The 22,573-nt window shown below is 35.5% G+C and overlaps 1 protein-coding gene across 2 annotated transcripts in view; it reads right to left on the reverse strand.

Annotated features, from left to right (window-relative positions):
• Nucleotides 1-22,573, reverse strand: part of LOC150103481 (cleavage and polyadenylation specificity factor subunit 5-like) — a 186,419-nt gene that overhangs the window by 73,935 nt on the left and 89,911 nt on the right. For both annotated transcript variants that reach the window (XM_090398226.1, XM_090398225.1), the window contains exon 5: nt 2,949-3,024. In XM_090398226.1, coding sequence (XP_090254352.1) covers nt 2,949-3,024 — 76 coding nt within the window. The remainder of the gene's footprint in view (nt 1-2,948; nt 3,025-22,573) is intronic.

Below are 22,573 nucleotides of genomic sequence, written 5' to 3' on the forward strand. Positions count from 1 at the left end.
TGTTGATTCCACATTATGAAATGGTGACTGGATAATCTCTATACAGTTAATGTTCCCACTATAAGTTCCCCTGCTCTGTTTTAAATTCACCTTTGAAATATTAGCATGAGAGGAAACACAAATAATGCCACTACAGTTGAATTAAAAAAAAAAACTACCTCAAAAAAGTTTAGAAACTCAAAATACCTAACAAAAAATATTTATTCTGTATCTACATCTACTTCAACATTCATGATATAAACAACCTAAATGATGAGCATCATTACCTACAGACATCGAAACCTGATGTTCTGTTTTTGACTGAATCCAAAACCACAATCCATCTTGTCTGTTCAAACCACATCCTGTATGCTTCCTTCTGCAACAAGGGGATGCATGTGCTTTTGCGCAATCTAATATTGCTTGCTGGAGGAAGCCTAATGTTGAATCTTTCCTTTTTCATTCTATGTGACTTTAGATTTCATTGCCTCATTATGTCTTATTCATCTTCTATCACCACTGTTTCCTAATTTCTGAAAATCATTCTGACCTCTTCAACTACAGACATGAAGTTTGATTTCATACAATCCAAATTCCCTAACAGTGAAGTTGTCTTCCGTGGTGATTTTAATGTCCACAATTCTAACTGGCTTCCTTTTTTGAATTCCACTGACCAAGATGGAAGAGAAGCAAAAATATCTACAGTAAGTAATTGTTTAAAGCAAATAATTCGTCTTCCAACCAGAATCCCTGACAATCATCAACACACACCAAACACTGGATTTTTTTCTTAACCAGTTCTTCTGGACTCCAGGAACACTATAGAGGTGACTGCTTCTGTTGATAGTTAAAATCACAATATTATCCAAGTTTCATCTCTAGTGGAATGCCCTCCACTCAGACATTCATGACCACTTTGACACTACAGCAATGCCAGGTGGGAAGATCTAGAGTTTTACTCCTCCTTTTCATTGTCAGACTATGGTTTCCATTTTCCAGATCCCGATACCTCTTGTGATCTTGTTACCAAAATTATCTATGTTGGAATGGTTTTCATTGCTTTCTCTCTGTTCAAAATTCCAACCTAGTATCCATCATGCCCCCCCCCCACCCCTGCTTATTCCTACAGGGACATGTGCAACAGCTGTTCCACATATTTTATAGTTGAATTACTGACTCGCCCAACCTGTTACTCTGTGTTGTCTTTTATTCCATCTCAGTTCTGTGGAACACCCTTCACCATAAGTATTCTTCAATGACTACAACCTCCAGCTTTTCAAGAGGAATATCAACAGATTACTTTGCTTTTGATCCAAGTCCACACAGAGCATTTATTTGCTATAGCCTTTGCAGCCTTTTGTGTATGGTAATGATAAAAAAAAAAGCAATTTCATAGAAACACAATTCTTGAGGTAAGGATGGTTTTTAAGATTTGTTGCTAATTAAAAAATCTTTCCTGTTTGTACATACTGTAGTGAATCAATATTTTTCCATTTGATTCTGTTCAGTGTGTCCAAGGATGGTCTGTTAGACCCCCAACTGACCATAATTGTGGCAGAAAATGTAATTCTTATGTTCTTCAAGAGATGATGACAAATCTTATGGACGAAATGGAAGATCAGCTACCATCCACCTTGAAGAACATAAGGTTACATTTGTCATCACACTTATGGTTGGTTAGGCCTAGCAGGCAATACCTTGGACACACTGCACAAAATCAAATGGGAAAAACAGTCTACCATGCTCTTAACTGTAGTAAATACAAACAGGTGAGCCTTTTTTTTTTTTTTTTTAGAAATCAGCAGACCTTAAATCCAACCCAATCTCAATAAATATAGTTGTATGAAGTGCCCTACTCTTGATAGTTGAAACCACAATATTATCCAAGTTTCATCTCTAGTGGAATGCCCTCCACTCAGACATTCATGACCTACTTTGACACTACAGACTTGGCTGAGTGGTTAGCGTATCTGTTCTCCAGCCAAAAGGCTGCGGGTTCGAATCCTGCCATGGGCATGGATGTTTGTGATTGTCTGTGGAAATACTAGTGGCAGTGGTCGGCGGTAGATGGCGTTGGTGTAGTTGCAGATGAGTGGTGGAGACAGAGTTGTAGAGAGTTAATGAGTCGTGTAATAATAATATAATAATAAAATATGAGAACTAATTCTCAGATCCCCCTCCCCCCGCCCAACCAGTGGGCTGCCTACCAGTGTACATAGAAGGTGTCCATCACATGACATGTGATGGACACCTTCACATGATAGCACTGCCCAACCAGTGGGCACTATCGTTTGGACAAGAGATGAGTTTTCTGCTACTGGTCATAAGTTGGATTTAGATTTGCTAATAGCTGATTTACATTTATTGCATGCTTACCGGTGCATATACACACACACACACACACACACACACATATATATTTTATTTTATTTTGCTTGGAGAGTGATAGATGAGTAGCAGTCATGATTGTTTTGTTCATGAATGACTAAGAGGCATGATCAATGTTATATCGATAATGGTTAGTGTGGAATCTCCCATAGTGAGTATAGACTGTGTAGATGAACATGTAATAATAATTATAGAGGCATTCTAAAATGTCAAAACAAAGAGAATGAGAACTCCTCATTCATTAACAAAGGCAAAATCTTTCCACTTGGAACTCAGATGTAAATAGCTCATAGAAAACACTGGAAACTTTTAGTTTACAAGAAATTCAGCAAAAGAATAGTACTTATTATTCCCTCCCTCTAGAAATGACATAATAAGGCAATTGATGTTCTGCCTAACTTTCATTTGCTATTCTATGGAATATTTTCATATTCCATAGAATGTTTTAATTACAAACAGCAAGAAAAGATGATCAAAGGTATTTTTATGATCTTACATCCATGACTATTGCACTCATTAGAAATCAATTTCAATTATCATACTCTGAACCTTGGGCTAAATATCATTAGTTACTAGCTCACCTTTCTCAGGTAACTGGACTAGAAATAATTTCTTGTGCTCCTTTGGTTTTGTAATGTGGGGAGGTACATATGGATACTAAAAAAAGAGTAAAACAGACTATTAATTAATAAATGGCATTTTGAGACACGCACAGAAGGATTTAATTTTTAGGTTTATATATGTTACCACAACATTATATTCTAATGGACAATAAACATAAATTCAATTAAATATAAATTTGAAATAATCTAATATTTCTCTAGTGTACCACTAGGTCACCAATATGCTTGAGGCATATAATAACTGGTGGAAAGAATAAATCAAAACAGGCCATTCATATAAATTATGCAGGAAAGGGAAATTTCTTTAAAAAATGTATATTAGATTGTAAACAACAAATTTCACGATAACCACAGTAATTAACTTTAATGAAATGAAGGTACAGATATTTCGTACTGAAAATAACAGTACATCAGATGTTATTTTCAGTACGAAATATCTAATTAGTAAAGATTAAATATATTAGATTGGTCAGCCTGGTTGACTGAGTGGTTAGCATATCTGCTCTCCAACCAACAGGTTTGAATCCTGCTACAATAGGGATGAATGAACACCTATATTGTACTCAGGTGGGAGCTGAACTTAATCATCTGGTGTGAGATCATCCTGTGCACTGGAGGCCTAGAGTTGCTTGAAAAAATTATTTCTAGAGCAAGGTTTCCAGATTATGTAAAAATAAATAAAAATATAAACATACATATATAAAACTGATAAAATGGATAAAAAAATCTTAGCCTACCTGCAGTACTGATGTGCTATAGATTTACAAGAGCCTTCCACGAGTGAAAACCACATAAAAAAACATCGAATATTTCGATGATTATCTCCCAATTTCTTGCATTTGGAAGACTGCCATGCATGATAAACTTTAATCAATAAATAATATTTCATGTACTAATACATATATTTTTAATGAAAAAAAAGATCCATTTTACAAAACAGATAACTGCTCCCATGAAGAGGCATGTATGTTTAAAATGCACATTAGAAAAAACAAGTGCAAGAAATATTTTTTGAAAAACAATAGAACACTTTTTCTGTTATATAGCATCATTGGACTACTTTCCTCCCTTCACCAAACACTCCCTGCCATCCCAATAAGAGATACGATAATTTCTGGATGAACTATTATTAATAAAATGGCAAAAAAATGCAATTTGTTGTAAATTTCAAAATTATTAAATCAGTGAAAACAGACCACACTGCAATAGCATTACCATTATCATTTCTTGATAATACAGTATATCCACAAAGGATATACAGGACACTATGATGGTCCATCACAAGAAAGGTTTTATTAGCAGTAGCTTACTATTCTCCAATACTGCCAACTCTTATGATTTGGTCTTCTAAAGTAATAACTACATCAAATCACCTAGATCTTAAGTTTCTTCTTCTTCTTTTGGGTCTTTTTTCCCCATTCTTGCATCAAAGCTTCTTGTTTGCTAACCTTTCCTCTCATGGTCATATTTTTTTTTATTAGTACCGCTTAAACATTCTTGAATGCTCATAATGTTAAGTTCCTTCCTAAGATCTTTATTTTTCATATAGTTCTGCCACTGATATATTCTGTTCTCATTTTTCTCAAGAACTCTCATATCTGTGGTCTTCAATAAGTTAAAATTGATTTGTAAACTGTCTTGTACTGTTATTGCACTGATTTTTCTCTTAATTCTATATAAATTTGCTCAACTAGCTCTTCACCATGCCAGCTTTGGTAATTTGATAATTTTGTATTTAATTCACTATCTTCACTAAAAACTAACAGGTCAGAATCTGAATGAGATGATGGTGGGCAAATAACAGAGGAGATAAGAATCAGGTAGCAAAAGATTTGATAGCAATGTAGAGTAGAAGAATGTGGGGAGAGATCTTCTCTGGTCATTATACCAAGGGTAGTTTGGCATGATAATGAAGAAATAAGGAGATGAACAGCGATTAATAACATAATAGAAAAAATACGTAGAAAGTAAGCATAATATTTGAATATTTGGAGTGTTTTTGATGACAGAAAGGTGTTGTATGCAAGAGGTGGCTTGGATCTGAGCAGTGAAGAATACAGGAGGAAAAACTCTGATAATTCTGTATTAGACCAGCTAAATCACCAGTTGAAAGGCTCTGATAATGGTCCTTCACATCTCAGACAGAATTTGAACTTAGCTCTTTCCAATGAAAGGGCATCATTGATAGAGGAGCTATTCTGATGCATAATGCACCTTATCTTGAAAGGATTCTTAATGACAGGTAGTCATTAAGGAAGATTTCAGCTAGGGAAATACACACTGGACATAATACAATATACATGGCAATAAGAGAATTATTTCTGCAATTATCCAAAAAAGAATTATCTTAGTAGTATACAAAAATAATATAAATGGAAAAAGAAGTGAAAGGTTGCAGACTGGAACAAGCCACTTAGCTTAGATCCATAATAGGATGAAGGAGAACTAATCTTAGTTATTTTATTATTATTCTTTTTTTAATGTGGCACCCACAAAACACTGTAACCACATTAGTACTGCAGATGAGCAAAGATTTTTTTTCTTCCATTTTCATTACTTTTATTTGTATACTTTTTTTTGTATTTGTATTTTATTTTTACATAATCAAGAAACCCTACTCTAGAAACCAAACATGGAACTTTTTCCAAGCCATTTTACGCTTCTAATAAGCAAGCAGTCTCCCACTGGGCAATAAAATTCATCTTTCACCTAAAGACAATCACAAGTCCATGCGCATTGCAGGATTCAAACCAGCAGTTTTATCATTGGAAAATGGATATGCTAATCGCTTGTCCAACCATGATGGGTGAGAAAACAAAAGAATCATGAGTTTTAGATTTGGCTTTCACAGGATTGCAGCTGAGATATCATCCTTATCCTCAGCTGATAAGAATCATATTATCTTGAATTAGTCATTGCAAATAAGGCAGGCAGCAGTCTCAATGAGAATAGAGTGGTTTGCACTTAATGGATAAGGAAGTGTCTTATCTCCACTGCTGTTCAATTTGGAGATGAATAGTGTCCTACATACAGTTAATGACCAGAAAGGAAAAATAGCTGTGTATGCACATGTAGTGATTTGGAAGAAGAGCTACAGGAAAAAACTGAGCTAATGGAACAGTGTGATGCAGAACTATGAATTACATATTAACAGCAAGAAGAGTGAGAGCATGGCTTTAAATCACAGATTAAATGAACAAGTTAACAGTGTTAGACTCAATAAGTAAGTCTCAAAGAGTAGTGAAAATTTGAAATAATTGGTAAATGTACTTTTAGTTATGGTAGTTCAGATCAGGAGATAGAGGATTTCATTGGGCCAAAGCTTAAACAGTACAAGCAGTTCATTTTGGGGAAGTGAGGTCCCATTGTCCCAAGTATAAGCTTTTGATTAATATAATTTACTTTCTGTCCATATTGTATCATGTAGCAGAGATATCAAGATTAACAAAAAATGGCATAAGTAGAAAAAAGGCATTAAAACATTGAGGACAATGTTGAAAAAATGCCTAAGAACTCCCACTTCAAGTGGTTTGAGAATGAGTACTAAGAAGAACATATGAAATGGAAACTGAACATATGAAATGGAAAATGGGGAGAGACCAGATAATAGAAGATTTAGGAAAAAACATTAGCTGGAACAGTGTTCATGAAAAAAGGAATGCAGAGCTTTTCTTCGTCATCATCAAATTCCTGCCATGTACCCTCAAGGGGTGTACAGGATATGATAGTACTACATGAAAAATTTACATCATTACTAACTTCCTATCTACAATTTTCCTCCAAATCAGTCTGTCACTTGTCTCCAACATTATCAGATCTTATATTTCTGATAACAAGACTCCAACATTATCAGATCTTATATTTCTATCGTCTAAGGCACTTTGTACCGTATCAATCCACCTATATCTTGGTCTTCCTCTGGGTCGTTTTCCTGCCAACTTGGCAGAGAACACTTGTTTTGCTAATCTTTCCTTGCCCATTCTGTTTAAGTAACCATACCACCTGAGATTAGCTCTGCTAACGCATTCCTGGATGCTGACAATGTCAAGTTCTTTCCTAATATCCTCGTTTTTAATATGATATTGCCATTGATGCAATCTGTTCACACCAATAATCTTTCTCAGGATTATCATATCTGCGGTCTCTAGTCTTTGGTCAAGTGTTTTACTGATGACCCAGCTATCAGATCCATAAGTTAAAACTGGCTTGAACAATGTGTTATATACAGCTAATTTAGTGTTACGACTAATTTCGCTCATATTCCATATGAATTTATTCAATTGGCTGTCTACCATACCAGCTTTGTTGATTCTGTTGTCTACTCCCATATTTAATTTACCATCTTCACTAAAAATTATGCCTAAGTAGCTGAAATGTTTTACTTGTTCCACAGGTTCTCCATTCATAACACAGTTGATATTTTCAATGATTCTGCCTATTTTCATTGTCTTTTTATTGCTGACCTTCATACCATATCTATTACAACAGTTATTCAATTTAGTGAGAGAATCTTGCAGACATATAGCGGATATATTTAGAAGTATAACATTGTCCGTATAAAGCAAAGAGCTGACATTAACATCTCCAATTTTGATATCATGTTTAATACCACTTTCCTTCATAATGTGATCCATATAGATAATGAATAACAGAGGGTATAATGTACCTCCTTGTCTCACACCAGATTTAACATTAAACCATCTTCCTGTACTTCCTTCAATTCTAACTGCTGATCAAATAAAGACTAAGTATTGCTTGATATAATGTCCCATTGACACCATATAACTGTAGCGTATTGAATAAATTCTCTCTTGGCACCTTGTCATATGCCTTTTCCAAATCGACAAAACTTAAATACAGATCTTTGTTATATTCCCATGATTTCTCCACTATTTGTCGTAGAGTGAAGATCTGATCCTGACAGCTTCTATTTGGCCTGAATCCAGCTTGTTCTTCACCAAGCCTTTCTTCCACAATTCTTCTCAACCGTTTCTCAAGTATACTTGCATATATCTTACCAGGAACACTCAATAGGGATATACCTCTGTAATTCTCACATTCAGTTTTATTTCACTTTTTATATACAGGTACTATGAGAGCTCTACTCCAATCATTGGGAATTCGTCCCTCTGTCCAGGCATTCTGAACTAAGCAGTGCAGCCACTGTAAGACTTTTATACCACCATACTTCAGCATTACTGGTCGAATATCATCTACTCCTGCTGCCTTTCCACATTTCAAGCTTTTGATGGCTTTTTCTACTTCAAGCATGGATATGTATTCCTGACTGCATGCCTGGTCAGTGTTTTTTTATCACTGTGCTGTCATCACTGCTTGTTTCATTTAGCAAATTTTCAAAGTAATTACTCCATACTTCAAGGATATCTTTTTCTCCCGTTTTCATTTCACCTTTATCATCTCTAACTCCTTTTACAGCACTCTTTCCTCCATTCCTAAGCTTCTTCAACAACCTCCAGAATATTTGTCACCTTCTTGATATTTATTTTCTATGTTCTTGCCAAAGTCCTCCCATGACTTTTGTTTAGCTAGTTTTACACAGTGTTTTGCTTTCTTACATTTGTCTCTATATTCTCTAAGAGCACAAGCTGACTTATTTGCCAGGGACGTTTGATATGCTTTCTCCTTTTCCTTCACTGCCTCTTTAACTTCCTGTGTCCACCATGGAGTTCTAATTTTTCTATCCTTGCAGATAACTTCATCACATGCCTCTCTAACTGAATTAATCAGGGTTTTCTTCAAGGCTAGCCACTGAGTCTCCAAGGTTTGGTTCCTATTCTCAAACTCTTTCATATTTCCTTCAATAATCTTTGTGTATTTTAGTCTAAAGTTCACATCTGAGAGCTGCTCAACTTTTATTCGCTTTAAAACTTTCTTACATGTTATTCTTTTCAACATGAAATTCAATTTTATCCTGCTGTAGACTAAATAGTAATCACTTCCAAATTCAAATCCTCAGTACACTCTGGTGTCCTGCACCAGGGAGAAAACATCACTATCAACAATAACATAGTCAATGAGACTTTTCTTCTTCCTTGTCTCTTCTCCATGTGAATTTGTGCACATGTTTATGTTGGAACATGGTGTTAATAATAACTAGTCCATGTCCTGAGCAGAAATCTAACCAGGTATTTGCCATTATTATTAGCTTTGCTCTTTTCTCCAAATTTTCCCAAAACATTTTTGTATGTCTGACAATCACTTCCTACTCTGCTACTTAGATTCCCAACAAGGACCAACTTTTCCTTTTTCATTGTGTCAGTAGCTTTCTCTAGAGCCTCAAAAAATTCCACCACTTCTACCTTAGTAGAACTTTCTGTGGGACCATAGGCACAAATAAGTCTCATTGTCCAGTTCCCCATTCTGATATTTACCCAAATCAATCTACTTGACACTGCCTGCCATTCAAGAAGATTAGCCTCGTATTTTGTGTTGAATGCTATGGCTACTCCTTCTTTTCCTTGATTGTCATTTCCTGAATATAATATTTTGTATTTATTGTTCAGAAAGATCTCACCAGTTTTTGTCTTTTTTGTTTCTGTCACCCCTATTATGTCGATCTGGTACTTATCTAATTCCTCATCTAGCTCCATTTCTTTGCCATTCAGGCTTCTTATGTTGATAGTACGGATCTTTAACCCTGGTGATGTTGAGTTGGGGTGTGTTTTCAGATTTGTTCCAGTAGCTGACTTTTCGCTGTTTGCCATGGTTCCCTGACAAAAAGAAAGGGGCTGTTTAACTGGGCAACGCCCCAGCCAGCATGAAATTTTGTCATGTTGTACCATCATTTTCTATATTGGTTTAAGCCAATAAGAATACAATTTGGTCGGCTAAATCCCAAATTGCTAGCCCATCCTCGTTCGTTCAGTATCCAGGTAGTTACCCAACAGGGTGCACCATGAGAAGGTGAGGATTGGACATTAGGTCAGAAGCCCTGGTCGGTTCTCTGCATTCCTTTAAAGGCTATGTGGAGGTCTCCTCTCAGTTATACAGCTTTGACCTTTATTCATTATTTATTTATTCTTATGGCAAAAAGAATAAAGAGCAGCTATAGGTCAATGTCCAGTCCAGAAAGCCAATCCAGGGCTTCATCCATCACCTCGTGGATGTCCTGGAGGCCACCACCATGAAATTGGCACCTTGGATAGTCATTCACAATATGAATGATTGTTTGAGCCATGGGGGAAACTGTCCCAATAAGGGTGGTCTGACAAACTCCATTTATGTAGTAGGTAGCCATATCTGCGCTGGTTAGTTCTGATCCTGTTGAAAGATGAACAAATCTTTCTATGAAGAGCAAAACCAGGCTGCAGAGCATAGGGATCCTCAACGAGAAAACCATTTGTTGGTAGACTGTTGGACCATGTTCTCTCCACATGTCAGGTGCTAATGGTAAGGCAGCTGAATAGAGTTCATCCATGGACCAGAAAGGTTTCTTGATTTTAGGTGAATACTAGGTGGATTTATGAGAGTCTGGTGCAGGGGCAGAAGTGGATTGCTCATTACTTTATTAAATACATTAATCGAGGCTTGTCTTTGTATATTTGGTGGAGCAAATGTTAGATAGGACAGGCAGCCAGGGGAGAGGGGTGCTTCTCAGTGTCCCACTAATTGTGCACCTGGTAGAGTTTAACTAGGTGTCTATAATGTCAGTGTGCGCACTTCTTTCCCAGATGGGGGGGGCACAGTATTCTGCTGCAGTGCATGCAAGGGCTAGTGCAGATGATCTTAGGATTTCTGCACCACAACCCCAGTTTGTTCCAACAAGCCTTGAAGTGATATTATTTCGTTTTAATTTTGGTGGAAAGGTTGGTGATGTGCCTTTTATAGGATAGGCATTTTTTTTTATTTTATTATTAGAGGGATATACAAAGTGAATGAAATACAGTATTTAGAATATTAAGTGCTCCAGATGATAAAAAGACATGGATGAGATTTTTTCCATGCATAAGGAATGGACAAGATTATTAATATAGTTGCTCAATGAAAAGTGTTGCAAGGGTGTCTATGAAGTGGAATGAAGATAACACAGTTGATCTCTTAACATAAATTAAGAGATCAATATATAATGATCTCTTAATTTATGCATTTAAATTTTGTGAATTAAAATAATAAGTGGCAACCATATTTATGGAAAGCACCATTAGAGGTCAGTGCAAAAGCCTGCTATTTTCTCATTTTGTTTTGCTGAAGACTGCTGTTAGTTATCTACTGGAAGTGCATAATTTTTTTAATGATTTTTAGGATTATTAAGGTAACTGTTGGAAGAGTTGAACTAAAAGGACAGTTTAATTTCACTAATCAGTCACATTTTATAATACTGTAACAAGAATAGCCAATGGAGAGTGCATATACTGATTTATCTGGATTATGCAAAAACATTTCGCAAGCTGATATGCGACAAGCCAATATTTAAGTTGTTAAGAATCAGATTAGATATCATAGTAGTGTAACGGAATGGCAACCGGCTGCCATTCCATTGCACTATATCTGATATCTGACAGATATCAAGAATCTCCCTGTCTAGAGTGTTTTTATTATTTTTAATATCAAACCGATATAGGAGAGACTGCAAAAACCATTACAAGTTGCACGTGCAAGCAACTGATTAGGAAGAAAGAAGAAATATGAGTTTCTTAAACAGCTGGATGACATAGTCCTTGAGGAATATGGGATGCAAAGGCTGTATATATTTAGAGGAAAGTGACACACTCATGAAAAATACTGATAGAAAAGACAATGCAGAAACAGAACATATGAGAAAACAACTGGAGAGAATCTGTGAAAGACAGATTATTAACAAGAAAATTGCCCTCTTCTGCCATCAAGCATTCTAAAGAAGGTTTTAGGTACCTCACCAAATATGTAATAACAGTATTCTAATGTTGGACAAATTTGGGATTTATATAGTGTTAGAGTTGTACATGTAAGAGGTGTGCTTTGAATGGAAGAGGATGCCATGTTTTTGGGAGACTGTGGAAGCTATGGGTGCAAAGTGTTTCCGTACCAGGAAATGCTAAATGTGCAAGTCAGTCTAAGAAGAGAATCTTGTAAACATGTACAGGATTATAGTAATCCTGAAGTTTATACTATTCTGATCTCACAGAAGAACAGTGAGGAGATCAATGTTTGGCTAATGAAGATCTTGAGTTTGGATCATTTTAATACAGCCATATTTGTTGAGATTTGGAGTGTGTTTTAGGGTTTCTGTCGCCTCTAAGAACAATCTCTCTGATTTATACGGGTTTCTGTGTAGTACTTTTGTGTTTTTCCAGTTGATCCCGTGTGCAGGGGTATCCAGAGCATGGTCTGCTAGGCCCGACTTCCCATAATGATAATTCCGGACGTATCTTTTATGTTCGCTGATGCGGATGTTCACAGTTCTTCCTGTTTGACCGTAGTAGGCTTGATTGCATGAGCAGGGTACTTGGTAGACTCCTGGATGTGATAAAGGAGGAACTGTCAGCGGATGAGGGTGGCTAATTTGCTACATGGTCTGAATGTCGTGCATAGTTTATGTTTATTGAGAATTCTTGAGATCTTTTCGGATGTGCCTTTAATGTAAGGGATGGTGACTGTTTTGTTGTAGTTCTCTGTGGTGGATGGTGGGAGGGGTTTCTTAGGAGTGTTTAGTATTTTGTTTATTTTATGTGGATTGTACCGTTAAAATAATAAACAGCATTTAAGGTATTTAATGTACATTCAAAAAAAGCATTTGCTTTTTAAAATATGCATTACAGAAATACAGAAATTGGTGGGTTTCTGAACTTCACAATTACAGCAATCCCTCAATTAATGTGACTAATGCATTTCTTAAAACAGGCGCATTAATCGAATATAATAACCTATGGAAAAATGTATAATTTGTTCCTCAGATTTCTTTTTTGACCCTTAATTTTTTTATAAAAGAATTAGGGCAGGGCCTAGCAAAACCATGAAGCTGAAAGATAATAAAACATATTCAGAATATAAATTTATTATTCTGCTTCTTAACAAAGAATTGAGCTAGCGTAGCTTGGTGGGTTCCATTTCTTTTTTTTTTTCATACAACTGAATGTATGGCACTATTGCCTCTTCTGCAAATTTTACTGGTTCTCTATTCACCAGGGTCAGTCTCTAAGCATTGCTGCTTAAAAACTTTATTTGTACAAAAACTATTTTCAAAATGTTTCTGTGAAACCTCTTTGGGCTTGTCAGTGATTAAATTTTCTTCATATTCTTCAGGATCTTCCCGCTGTGCATCTAAATTTAGCAGGTCGGAATCACTCAACTTCTCAGAATGAGATTTAATTAACTTAGATTCATTTGAAAATCCTCTAAAATCATTTGCACAATGTGGAAGAATTTGCTTCCAAATGGCTTGCACATTGCTATCAGTAATTTCAATTGATTTTGCGACTTTATAACCAGGCTTAGATTTCTTTGATTTGGCTAGAAAAGTCTTCGAAGGCATTAGCTTCCAAAAAAAAAAAGGTTGGTTTCATCGACAATAAATATTTGTTGATCACAATAGTCCTCTTCCTACACAATTTTCTTCAAAATCTCTGGATATCTCCTTATCTGCACTTGCAGCTTCGCTTGTGATTAGAACATTATGTAGGCTATTTCTCTTTTTGAAAAACTCAAATCACACAGCACTAACTAGAATTCTTCTTCTTTTCCATCATTGATAGCCCTTTCTTTCCAGGTTACAAAGAGGCAATGCTTTTGATTTAATAAGGCCAGTGTTTACCAGGATCCATTTTCAGTTACAATCTTCGATCCATGTAAAAAGAAGTTTCTCTAATTCAATCATTATAATACTTTGATTTTCAGTGCATGCATGATGAACTTCAAGCAGCCTTACCTTTCTCTTTGTTTTCAGCAATTGATTCATTCATTTTTGTGTTCTTGTCTTATCTTTGCTCTGGACTCGACTTGTTCATTTTTCTTTATTATTTCAAGTTCTTCTTCCAATCAGATTACTTTTTGAATCATTTTCACACTTCTACTTTTTGATCACTAATTCTTTTACTCATGATTAAAGGTTAGAAAATAATTTAAAAAAAAAAGTAAGGAAAACAATTGCAAGACATATGATTAGCAAAATGCTATGTAAAGCAGACAACATAAATTTTGGAGGTAAATTTGAACATAGTGTACATGGAAATAGTATAGTATGCCATTAAAATATAACTTTGTAAAATGTTTGAAACCGGTAACTAAATTATTTCATCATGGTGAGTGATTTTTTAAAATAGTTAGCCATAAAAATGTATAGATCAAAAATTATTAAAATCTGTAACATTTATTTTTAAGATGTATGCATACATCTTAAAAATACAGGTGCACTAATTGAATTTTAGAGGCGCACTAATCGGGGGGTTGCTGTATACATATACCTAATGAAATTTCATTTTTATGATTACAGTAGACCATTTTTTTCTTTCCAAGAAGTAAATTTCTTGAAACAAAATTTCCACGTGTTTGAATTATCAATCAATTCACTGAATTTGCAATGATTTAATTACACACTGATGCTGAATGCAAATTAAACTAATAATTTGGGACTGCTTGATTTTATTTAAGAAAGAAATTTTCCTGTAATACTGTATTTCGGATTGCTCAAAGGTCAAAGCCAGATAAATGGGAGGAGACTTAATACTCTTTAAGGAATGCAGAAAACCAACTAGTGGCTTCTGTAGCATAGTTACAGAAGCCACTGGTTGGTTTTTAGAGGATTAGACACCTAATGTCTAATAGGATGCACAAATCAGCAAAAATTCTTAGAATACTTTTTCCTTATCTGTTACTTTGAAATAGGCTATTAGGAAATTGTATTATATATGGTGCTTCATTATGTTTGCGTTTCTGTCACAATTATTCATTAGGAGAGTGTTATTTGCTATAAACATCAGTTTCAATCCAGTCTTCTGAAGGTGTAGATGTCTAAATAAGTAAAAAATTCTGTTTATTTCAAATTGTATAAAAATTAATTTGTGTAATCAAGAAAAGGAGTGCTGCATTTAGAAATTATCTTAATTATTGGTTGCTTGTATATTGATAACAATATCTTATTTTTCCATTTACATAATTTTTGTCGCAATAATAAGCACATTGCAATTTGTTGCATGCAGAGCTGATACCAAACAGACATCATGAGGCAATTTCTAATGTAGTGTCCCCACAGACAAGTACAACAACATGAATAAGTTAACGTACGTGAGGAAAAGTGTTACAAAAGCAAATAGCCCTCATGTGTTCTGGAAGTAATCATGAAATCCAAAGTGAGGATATCATTCAACATTAGAGTCAGTGAATAAACAGAGAAGAAGCTAGCAAAAGGCAGAAATACACCATAAGATAACAGCCTGATAAAGTGGCGTCTATGTAAGTACAAACAATTAAAACCGTTCCCACTAATATGTGATTGGAACTGTTTGCCTACTGTGACAAACTGCTTTTACTCTGAAAATGCTGCATATAAAATCAGCAAAATATTAGCAGCTAATACAATATATACATGAAAACACAAGGTAAAAGTATTATTTAATAAATATACTGCCATATATTTCAATGTGAAATTAATAGACCATTGTCATTGGCTTAAGAAACAGTTGTTACAAGATACTAGTAGCAAGACTTATACATTGGTTAGACATAACTGGTAATTAGTTTACGGAATTATCAAGTCTATCACCATCCCCTACATCCAGGGCACCTCTGAGAAAATAACCAATATCCTCAAAAAATATGACCTTACTTCCTGTTACAGACCATATAAAAAGTTGGCATCCCTTATCCGCTCTACCAAAGACCAACCACTTCCCCTAGACCTACCTGGTGTATACCAGGTCCCTTGCAGCTGCAAATTGTCCTACTTTGGCCAAACAGGCAGAACAACAAATATCAGGATTTCAGAACACCAAGACTACATCCGGTTTCACCAGTACAGCCGCTCTGGGCTGGCAGACCATGCCTTAGATACCCACCATAAAATTCGTTGGAAGAAAACAAAAATAATTCATCGCAGCAAGTTTAAATACGAAAGATTATTCAAAGAATCTTCAGCAGCTCTAAAAAACGTTCCTAACCTCAAAAAATTTGGGTGCATGAAACTGCCCCAAATTTGGGAGACTTTCATTATGAGAACTTCAGCCCAACTGCCAAGACTACCAAATTAGCCCGCAAGAGGGCACCATTAGGACTTTAGGAACAATATTAGTTTCTTGCTTTCTTCCTCATTTGCTTTGTGTTAGTTCCTGAGTGCACATACCATATCTTTATGTTCCTGAAGATGGCAATGTGACACTGCCGAAATATAGAAGTTATTCATTAAAGTTACCTTTAATTAATATACTTTATATGCATTGTTAATTCCGTAAACTAATTACTTGTTACAAGATAGAATGCAAACAATTGATTTATTTGAAATAGAATGAGCTGTACGATGTTAAATCACCAATAGTGCTATACTTTCTGAAGAAAAGGTTAATCATAACAATGTAAAAATAAATTGCATATATATATATAACTTATAATATCATACTCAACAGATCATCAGATAGATGTAGTATCTAGTTGGATTCTTAAGACCTTATATCTTTATGTTTCAGACCAAAAAATGTTGTGGTCTGTTTCTATTCCATGTTGAGCTAATCCAGATTTATTGGAATTTTTTGTGGAAAATATATGACTGATGTTCTTGTATTCTTTTTTCTATTGAGCATCCAGTTTGTCTGAAGTAGAAAAGAGAGCAGACACATGGAACTTGGTATACACCTTGAAGAGACATAGGAGAGCGTTTATCTTTAGAAGAGGGGAAATGCGTTGAGAATTTATTAATAGGAATAAAAGCTGCTACCAAATCATATTTCTTCAGAATTCTTGAAATCAGTTCTGAAATGCCAGAAGTGTATGGGACTCGACGTATCGAGTCCTTGTTGTTTGGGGTAGGACATCTATTTGTAGGAGTCAAATAGATGTTGTGTAGTTCTTTCTGAGAAGCCATTTACTTTCATATATTGTTTGATATTTGAGAGTTCTTCCTGTAAATGATGGGGAATTGAACAATTATTTCCACAAGATATAGTAAAATTATTCGAATTCGTGATGCTTTCTGGATACTTCCTTTGTCAAAGCAAATTCTACAACCAAGTAGAAGGAACTTCCACTGGAAGTCCACTTTTACCTGCTTTAGCATACTTTTATTTAGAGCATTTAGATGACATCCATTTTTCATCTATATACCCTGAATCTTCACTTTGAGTTAGATATACAGAAGGCATTTTTACAGTGTGGCCTCACAATACCTTACCAACATTTTTAGCTACAATGAATACGTGACATCCTCGTATAAATTCACTATGGAAATCGAAAGAGACAACAGATTATCAATTTTAGACATTCTTCTCATCTGCTCATCATCAGGAAATTAACAACATCAGTTTATAGAAAACCCATTTTCAATGGACGTTACATTCTTAAACAATATGCATATCATCCTTCTTAAAAGACAGGAATCATAAAGTGTTTAATTGGACTAGCTACAAGGGTGGTCTGAAAAATTCTTGGCCTCGACCATAGACGGCAAGACCATCAGCAAGATTGTTTTTTTTTTCTAAGTTTTATCCCTTGAAATGGATAAAATTGAGTATCGTGCGGTTATAAAATTCTTTGTAAAAGAAGGTTTAATGGCAAAAGAAATTCATTCAAAGTTCATAAAAGTTTATGGGTACTCTTCTTCTTTGTTTTCAACAATTAAAAAATGGGCTGCCAAGTTTAAACATGGCCGTACCAGCCTTGAAGATATTCTACACGAAGGACGTCCAAAAAGTGAAACAACACCAGAAATCATTGATCAAGTGCACGATATGGTATTGGATGACCGGCGAGTCAAAGTGCGTGAAATTGCTGAGACTATAGGCATTTCAAAAGAACGTGTAGGATATATTTTGCATGAAGAATTGCAAATGAAAAAGCTTTGCACAAGATGGGTGCCTCACTTGCTCATAGCAGATCAAAAACACACTCGCATGAAAATCTCTGAACAGTGATTGGAGCATTTTAACAAGAATAAAACTGATTTTGTGTGTCTATTATTACTATGGATGAGACTTGGATACACCATTACACACCAGAATCCAAACAGCGGGCAGAAGCCGGTTGTTCAGTGCCAAAGATGACAAAGTCGGTTCCATCAGCAGAAAAGGTCATGGCATCGGTGTTTTGGGATGCTAAAGGCAGTTTGTTTAATAATTATCTTGAAAAGGGTAAAAACAATAACTGGGGAATATTATTCCGATCTTTTAACCAGACTAAATGAAAAAATTTGTGAGAAAAGACCCAGTTTGCAGAAGAAAAAAATCATCTTTCATCAGGACAATGCACCTGCACACAAATGTGTTTTGGTAATAGGAAAATTAAGGGATCTGCACTATGAATTGTTGGAACATCCACCTATTCCCCAGAATTGGCTCCCTCTGACTTCTATCTCTTCCCAAAACTAAAGCTCTTCCTCGCTGGTCAAAGTCTTTCTTCGAATCAAGAGGTGATTGCAGCTGTAGAGGGGTATTTTTTAGACCTGATTGAGAGCAAGTACACTGACGGGATAATGTGCTGGAGCATCGCTGGAATAAATATATTAATCTTAAGGGAGATTATTTGAAAAATAAAAATAATTTTGAAATTATAAATCTGTTTTTTCATTGTAAGGCCGAGAACTTTTCAGACCATCCTCGTATTTAACTGGCTACCACCCATACCAGCTTTGCTTATTCTGTTGTCTATTTTCAACTGCATGTCCTTCAGAATGCAGCTGAAGTTTTCTTATGTTCTACCTATTTTCATAGTTTTGGCCTTTTTATTGCTGATTTTCATGCCAAATTTGTTACAGCTGTTATTGAATTTAATTAGTGAATCCTGGAGACTTGGACTAGATGTGCTTAGAAGTACAACATCATCTACATAAAGGAAAGGGCTAAGTTTGACATCTCCAATTATAATATCAAGCCTGATGTCACTTTCTTTCATAATGTGATCTATATAGATGTTGAATAGGAGTGAAAATAATGTGCATCCTTGTTTTACTCCTGATTTTACATCAAACCATCTTCCTGTATTTCCTTCAATTCGAACTTCTGACTAACAACTTAAGTATAGACTAAGGGAGTGTCTAAGGGTCAAAGCTATATAACTGAGAGGAGACCTCCACATAGCCTTTAAAGGAATGTGGAGAACCAACCCGGTCTTCTAACCTAATGTCCAATCCTCACCATCTCGTGGTGCGCCCTGCTGGGTATCTACCTGGATACTGAATGAACGAGGATGGGCTGGCAATTTTGGATTTAACAGACCAAATTGTATTCTTATTGGCTTAAACCAATATAGAAAATGATGGCACAACATGACAAAATTTCATGCCGGCTGGGGCGTCACCCAGTTAAACAAGGCCCCCATTCTTTTCGTCAGGGAACCAGGGCAAACAGCGAAAAGTCAGCTACTGGAACAAATCTGAAAGCAAACCCCAACTCAACATCACCAGGGTTAAAGATCCGTACTATCAACATAAGAAGCCAGAATGGCAAAGAAATGGAGCTAGATGAGGAATTAGATAAGTACCAGATCGACATAATAGGGGTGACAGAAACAAAAAAAAGACAAAAACTGGTGAGATCTTTCTGAACAATAAATACAAAATATTATATTCAGGAAATTACAATCAAGGAAAGGAAGCAGTAGCCATAGTATTCAACACAAAATACGAGACTAATCTTCTTGAATGGCAGGCAGTCTCAAGTAGAGTGATGTGGGCAAATATCAGAATGGGGAATTGGACAATGAGACCTATTTGTGCCTATGGTCCCACAGAAGGTTCTACTAAGGTAGAAGTGGAGGAATTTTTTGATGCTTTAGAAAAAGCAACTGACACAATGAAAAAGGAAAAGTTGGTCCTTGTTGGGGATCTAAACAGCAGAGTAGAAAATAGTTGTCAGACATAAAAAAATCTTTTTGGGAAAATTTTGAGAAAAGAGCAAAGCCAATAATAATGGCAAATACCTGTTGGATTTCTGCTCAGGACATGGAATGGTTATTACTAACAAAATGTTCCAACATAAAAATGTGCACAAATTCACATGGAGAAAAGAGGCTAGGAATAAGAAAAGTCTCATTGACTATGTTATTGTTGATAGTGATGTTTTCTCCCTGGTGCAGGACACCAGAGTGTACAGAGGATTTGAAATTGGAAGAGATCACCACTTCCAATTTCAAATCCTCTACTTGAGCATGATAAAATTGAATTTCATACTGAAAAGGATAACATGCAAGAAAGTTTTAAAGCGAATAAAAATTGAGCAGCTCTCAGATGTGAACTGTAGATTACTAAAATACACAAAGATTATTGAAAAAAAAATGAAAGTGTTTGAGAACAGGAACCAAACCTTGGAGATTCAGTGGCAAGCCTTGAAGAAACCCCTGATTGATTCAGCCAGAGAGGCATGTGATGAGGTTGTCTGCAAGGATAGAAAAATCAGAACTCCATGGTGGACACAGGAAGTTAAAGAGGCAGTGAAGGAAAAGAAGAAAGCATATCAAAAGTTCCTGGCAAATAAGTCAGCTTGTGCTTTTAGAGAATACAGAGACAAATGTAAGAAAGTGAAACACTGTATAAAACTAGCTAAATAAAAGTCATGAGAGGACTTTTGTTTAGCTAGTTTCAATATTATTCAAAGTTATTCAATACGCTACAGTTATATGGTGTCAATGGGGCATTATATCAAGCAATACTTAGTCTTTATTTGAGTTAAGTCAGCAGTTAGAATTGAAGGAAGACAGGAAGATGGTTTAATGTTAAATCTGGCGTAAGACAAGGAGGTACATTATCCCCTCTGTTATTCATTATCTATATGGATCACATTATGAAGGAAATTGGTATTAAACATGATATCAAAATTGGAGATGTTAATGTCAGCTCTTTGCTTTATACGGACAATGTTATACTTCTAAATATATCCGCTACATGTCTGAAAGATTCTTTCACTAAATTGAATAACTGTTGTAATAGATATGGTATGAAGGTCAGCAATAAAAAGACAATGAAAATAGGCAGAATCATTGAAAATGTCAACTGTGTTATGAATGGAGAACCTGTGGAACAAGTAAAACATTTCAGCTACTTAGGCATGATTTTTAGTGAAGATGGTAAATTAAATATGGGAGTAGACAACAGAATCAACAAAGCTGGTATGGTAGGCAGCCAATTGAATAAATTCATATGGAATAAGAGAGAAATTAGTCAGAACACTAAATTAGCTATATACAAGACATTGTTCAAACCAGTTTTAACTTATAGATCTGAGAGCTGGGTCATCAGTAAAACACTTGACCAAAGACTAGAGACCGCAGATATGAGAATCCTGAGAAAGATTATTGGTGTGAACAGATTGCATCAATGGCAATATCATATCAAAAACGAGGATATTAGGAAAGAACTTGACATTGTCGACATCCAGGAATGCGTTAGCAGAGCTAATCTTAGGTGGTATGGTCACTTAAAATGAATGGGCGAGGAAAGATTAGCAAAACAAGAGTTCTCTGCCAGGTTGGCAGGAAAATGACCCAGAGGAAGACCAAGATATAGGTGGATTGATATGGTACAAGGTACCTTAGATGATAGAAATATAAGATCTGATAATTATAATATTGGAGTCTTGACAAGTAACAGACTGATTTGGAGGAAAATTGTAGATACGAAGTTAGTAATGATTTTAATTTTTCATGTAGTACTATCATATCCTGTACACCCCTTGAGGGTTCATATCAGGAATTTGATGATGTATAGACTATGTATGGCCCTATATAATATTCCATTCACCCAATATAATTGAAGTATTTTGAATAGCTTTTCTCTGGGCACCTTGTCATATGCCTTTTCCAGATCTACAAACCTTAAGTACAGATCCTTGTCATATTCCCACGATTTCTCAACTATTTGTCTGAACATGAAAATCTGATCTCGGCAACCTCTATTTGGCCTGAACTTAGCTTGTTCTTCTCCAAGTTTCTCTTCCACAATCTTTCTCAACTTCTTTTCAAGTATGCTTGCATAAATCTTATCTGGAACACTTAGTAAAGAAATTCCTCTGTAATTCTCACATTCATTTTATTCCTTTTTTATAGGATGTGTACTATTAGAGGTCTACTGCAATCATCGGCAATTCGTCCTTCTGCCAGGCCATCTGAATTATGTAGTGTAGCCACTGCAAAACTTTTATATCTCCATACTTAAGCATTTCTGGTTGAACATTATCTACTCCAGCTGCCATTCCACATTTCAGGTTTTTGAAGCATTTTCTACTCCAAGTATTGATATGTACTCCTCTTTGCATTCTTCCTGAAAATTTTCCACTACTGTTCTGTAACTGCTTGGTTCCTTTAACAGTCTTGCAAAGTAATTACTCCAGGCATCTAGAATATCCTTATCCTCAGTTTTCATGTCACCTTTATCATCTTTGATTCCTTTTACAATACTGTTTCTTCCATTTCTAAGCTTCAATAGCCTCTAGAACATTTTGCTATCATCCTGA

The sequence above is a fragment of the Typopeltis vanoorti genome, chromosome 9 (genome assembly GCF_054136105.1).
Source record: "Typopeltis vanoorti isolate ZY-2024b chromosome 9, IOZ_Tvanoo_1.0, whole genome shotgun sequence".
Lineage (NCBI taxonomy): Eukaryota > Metazoa > Arthropoda > Arachnida > Uropygi > Thelyphonidae > Typopeltis > Typopeltis vanoorti.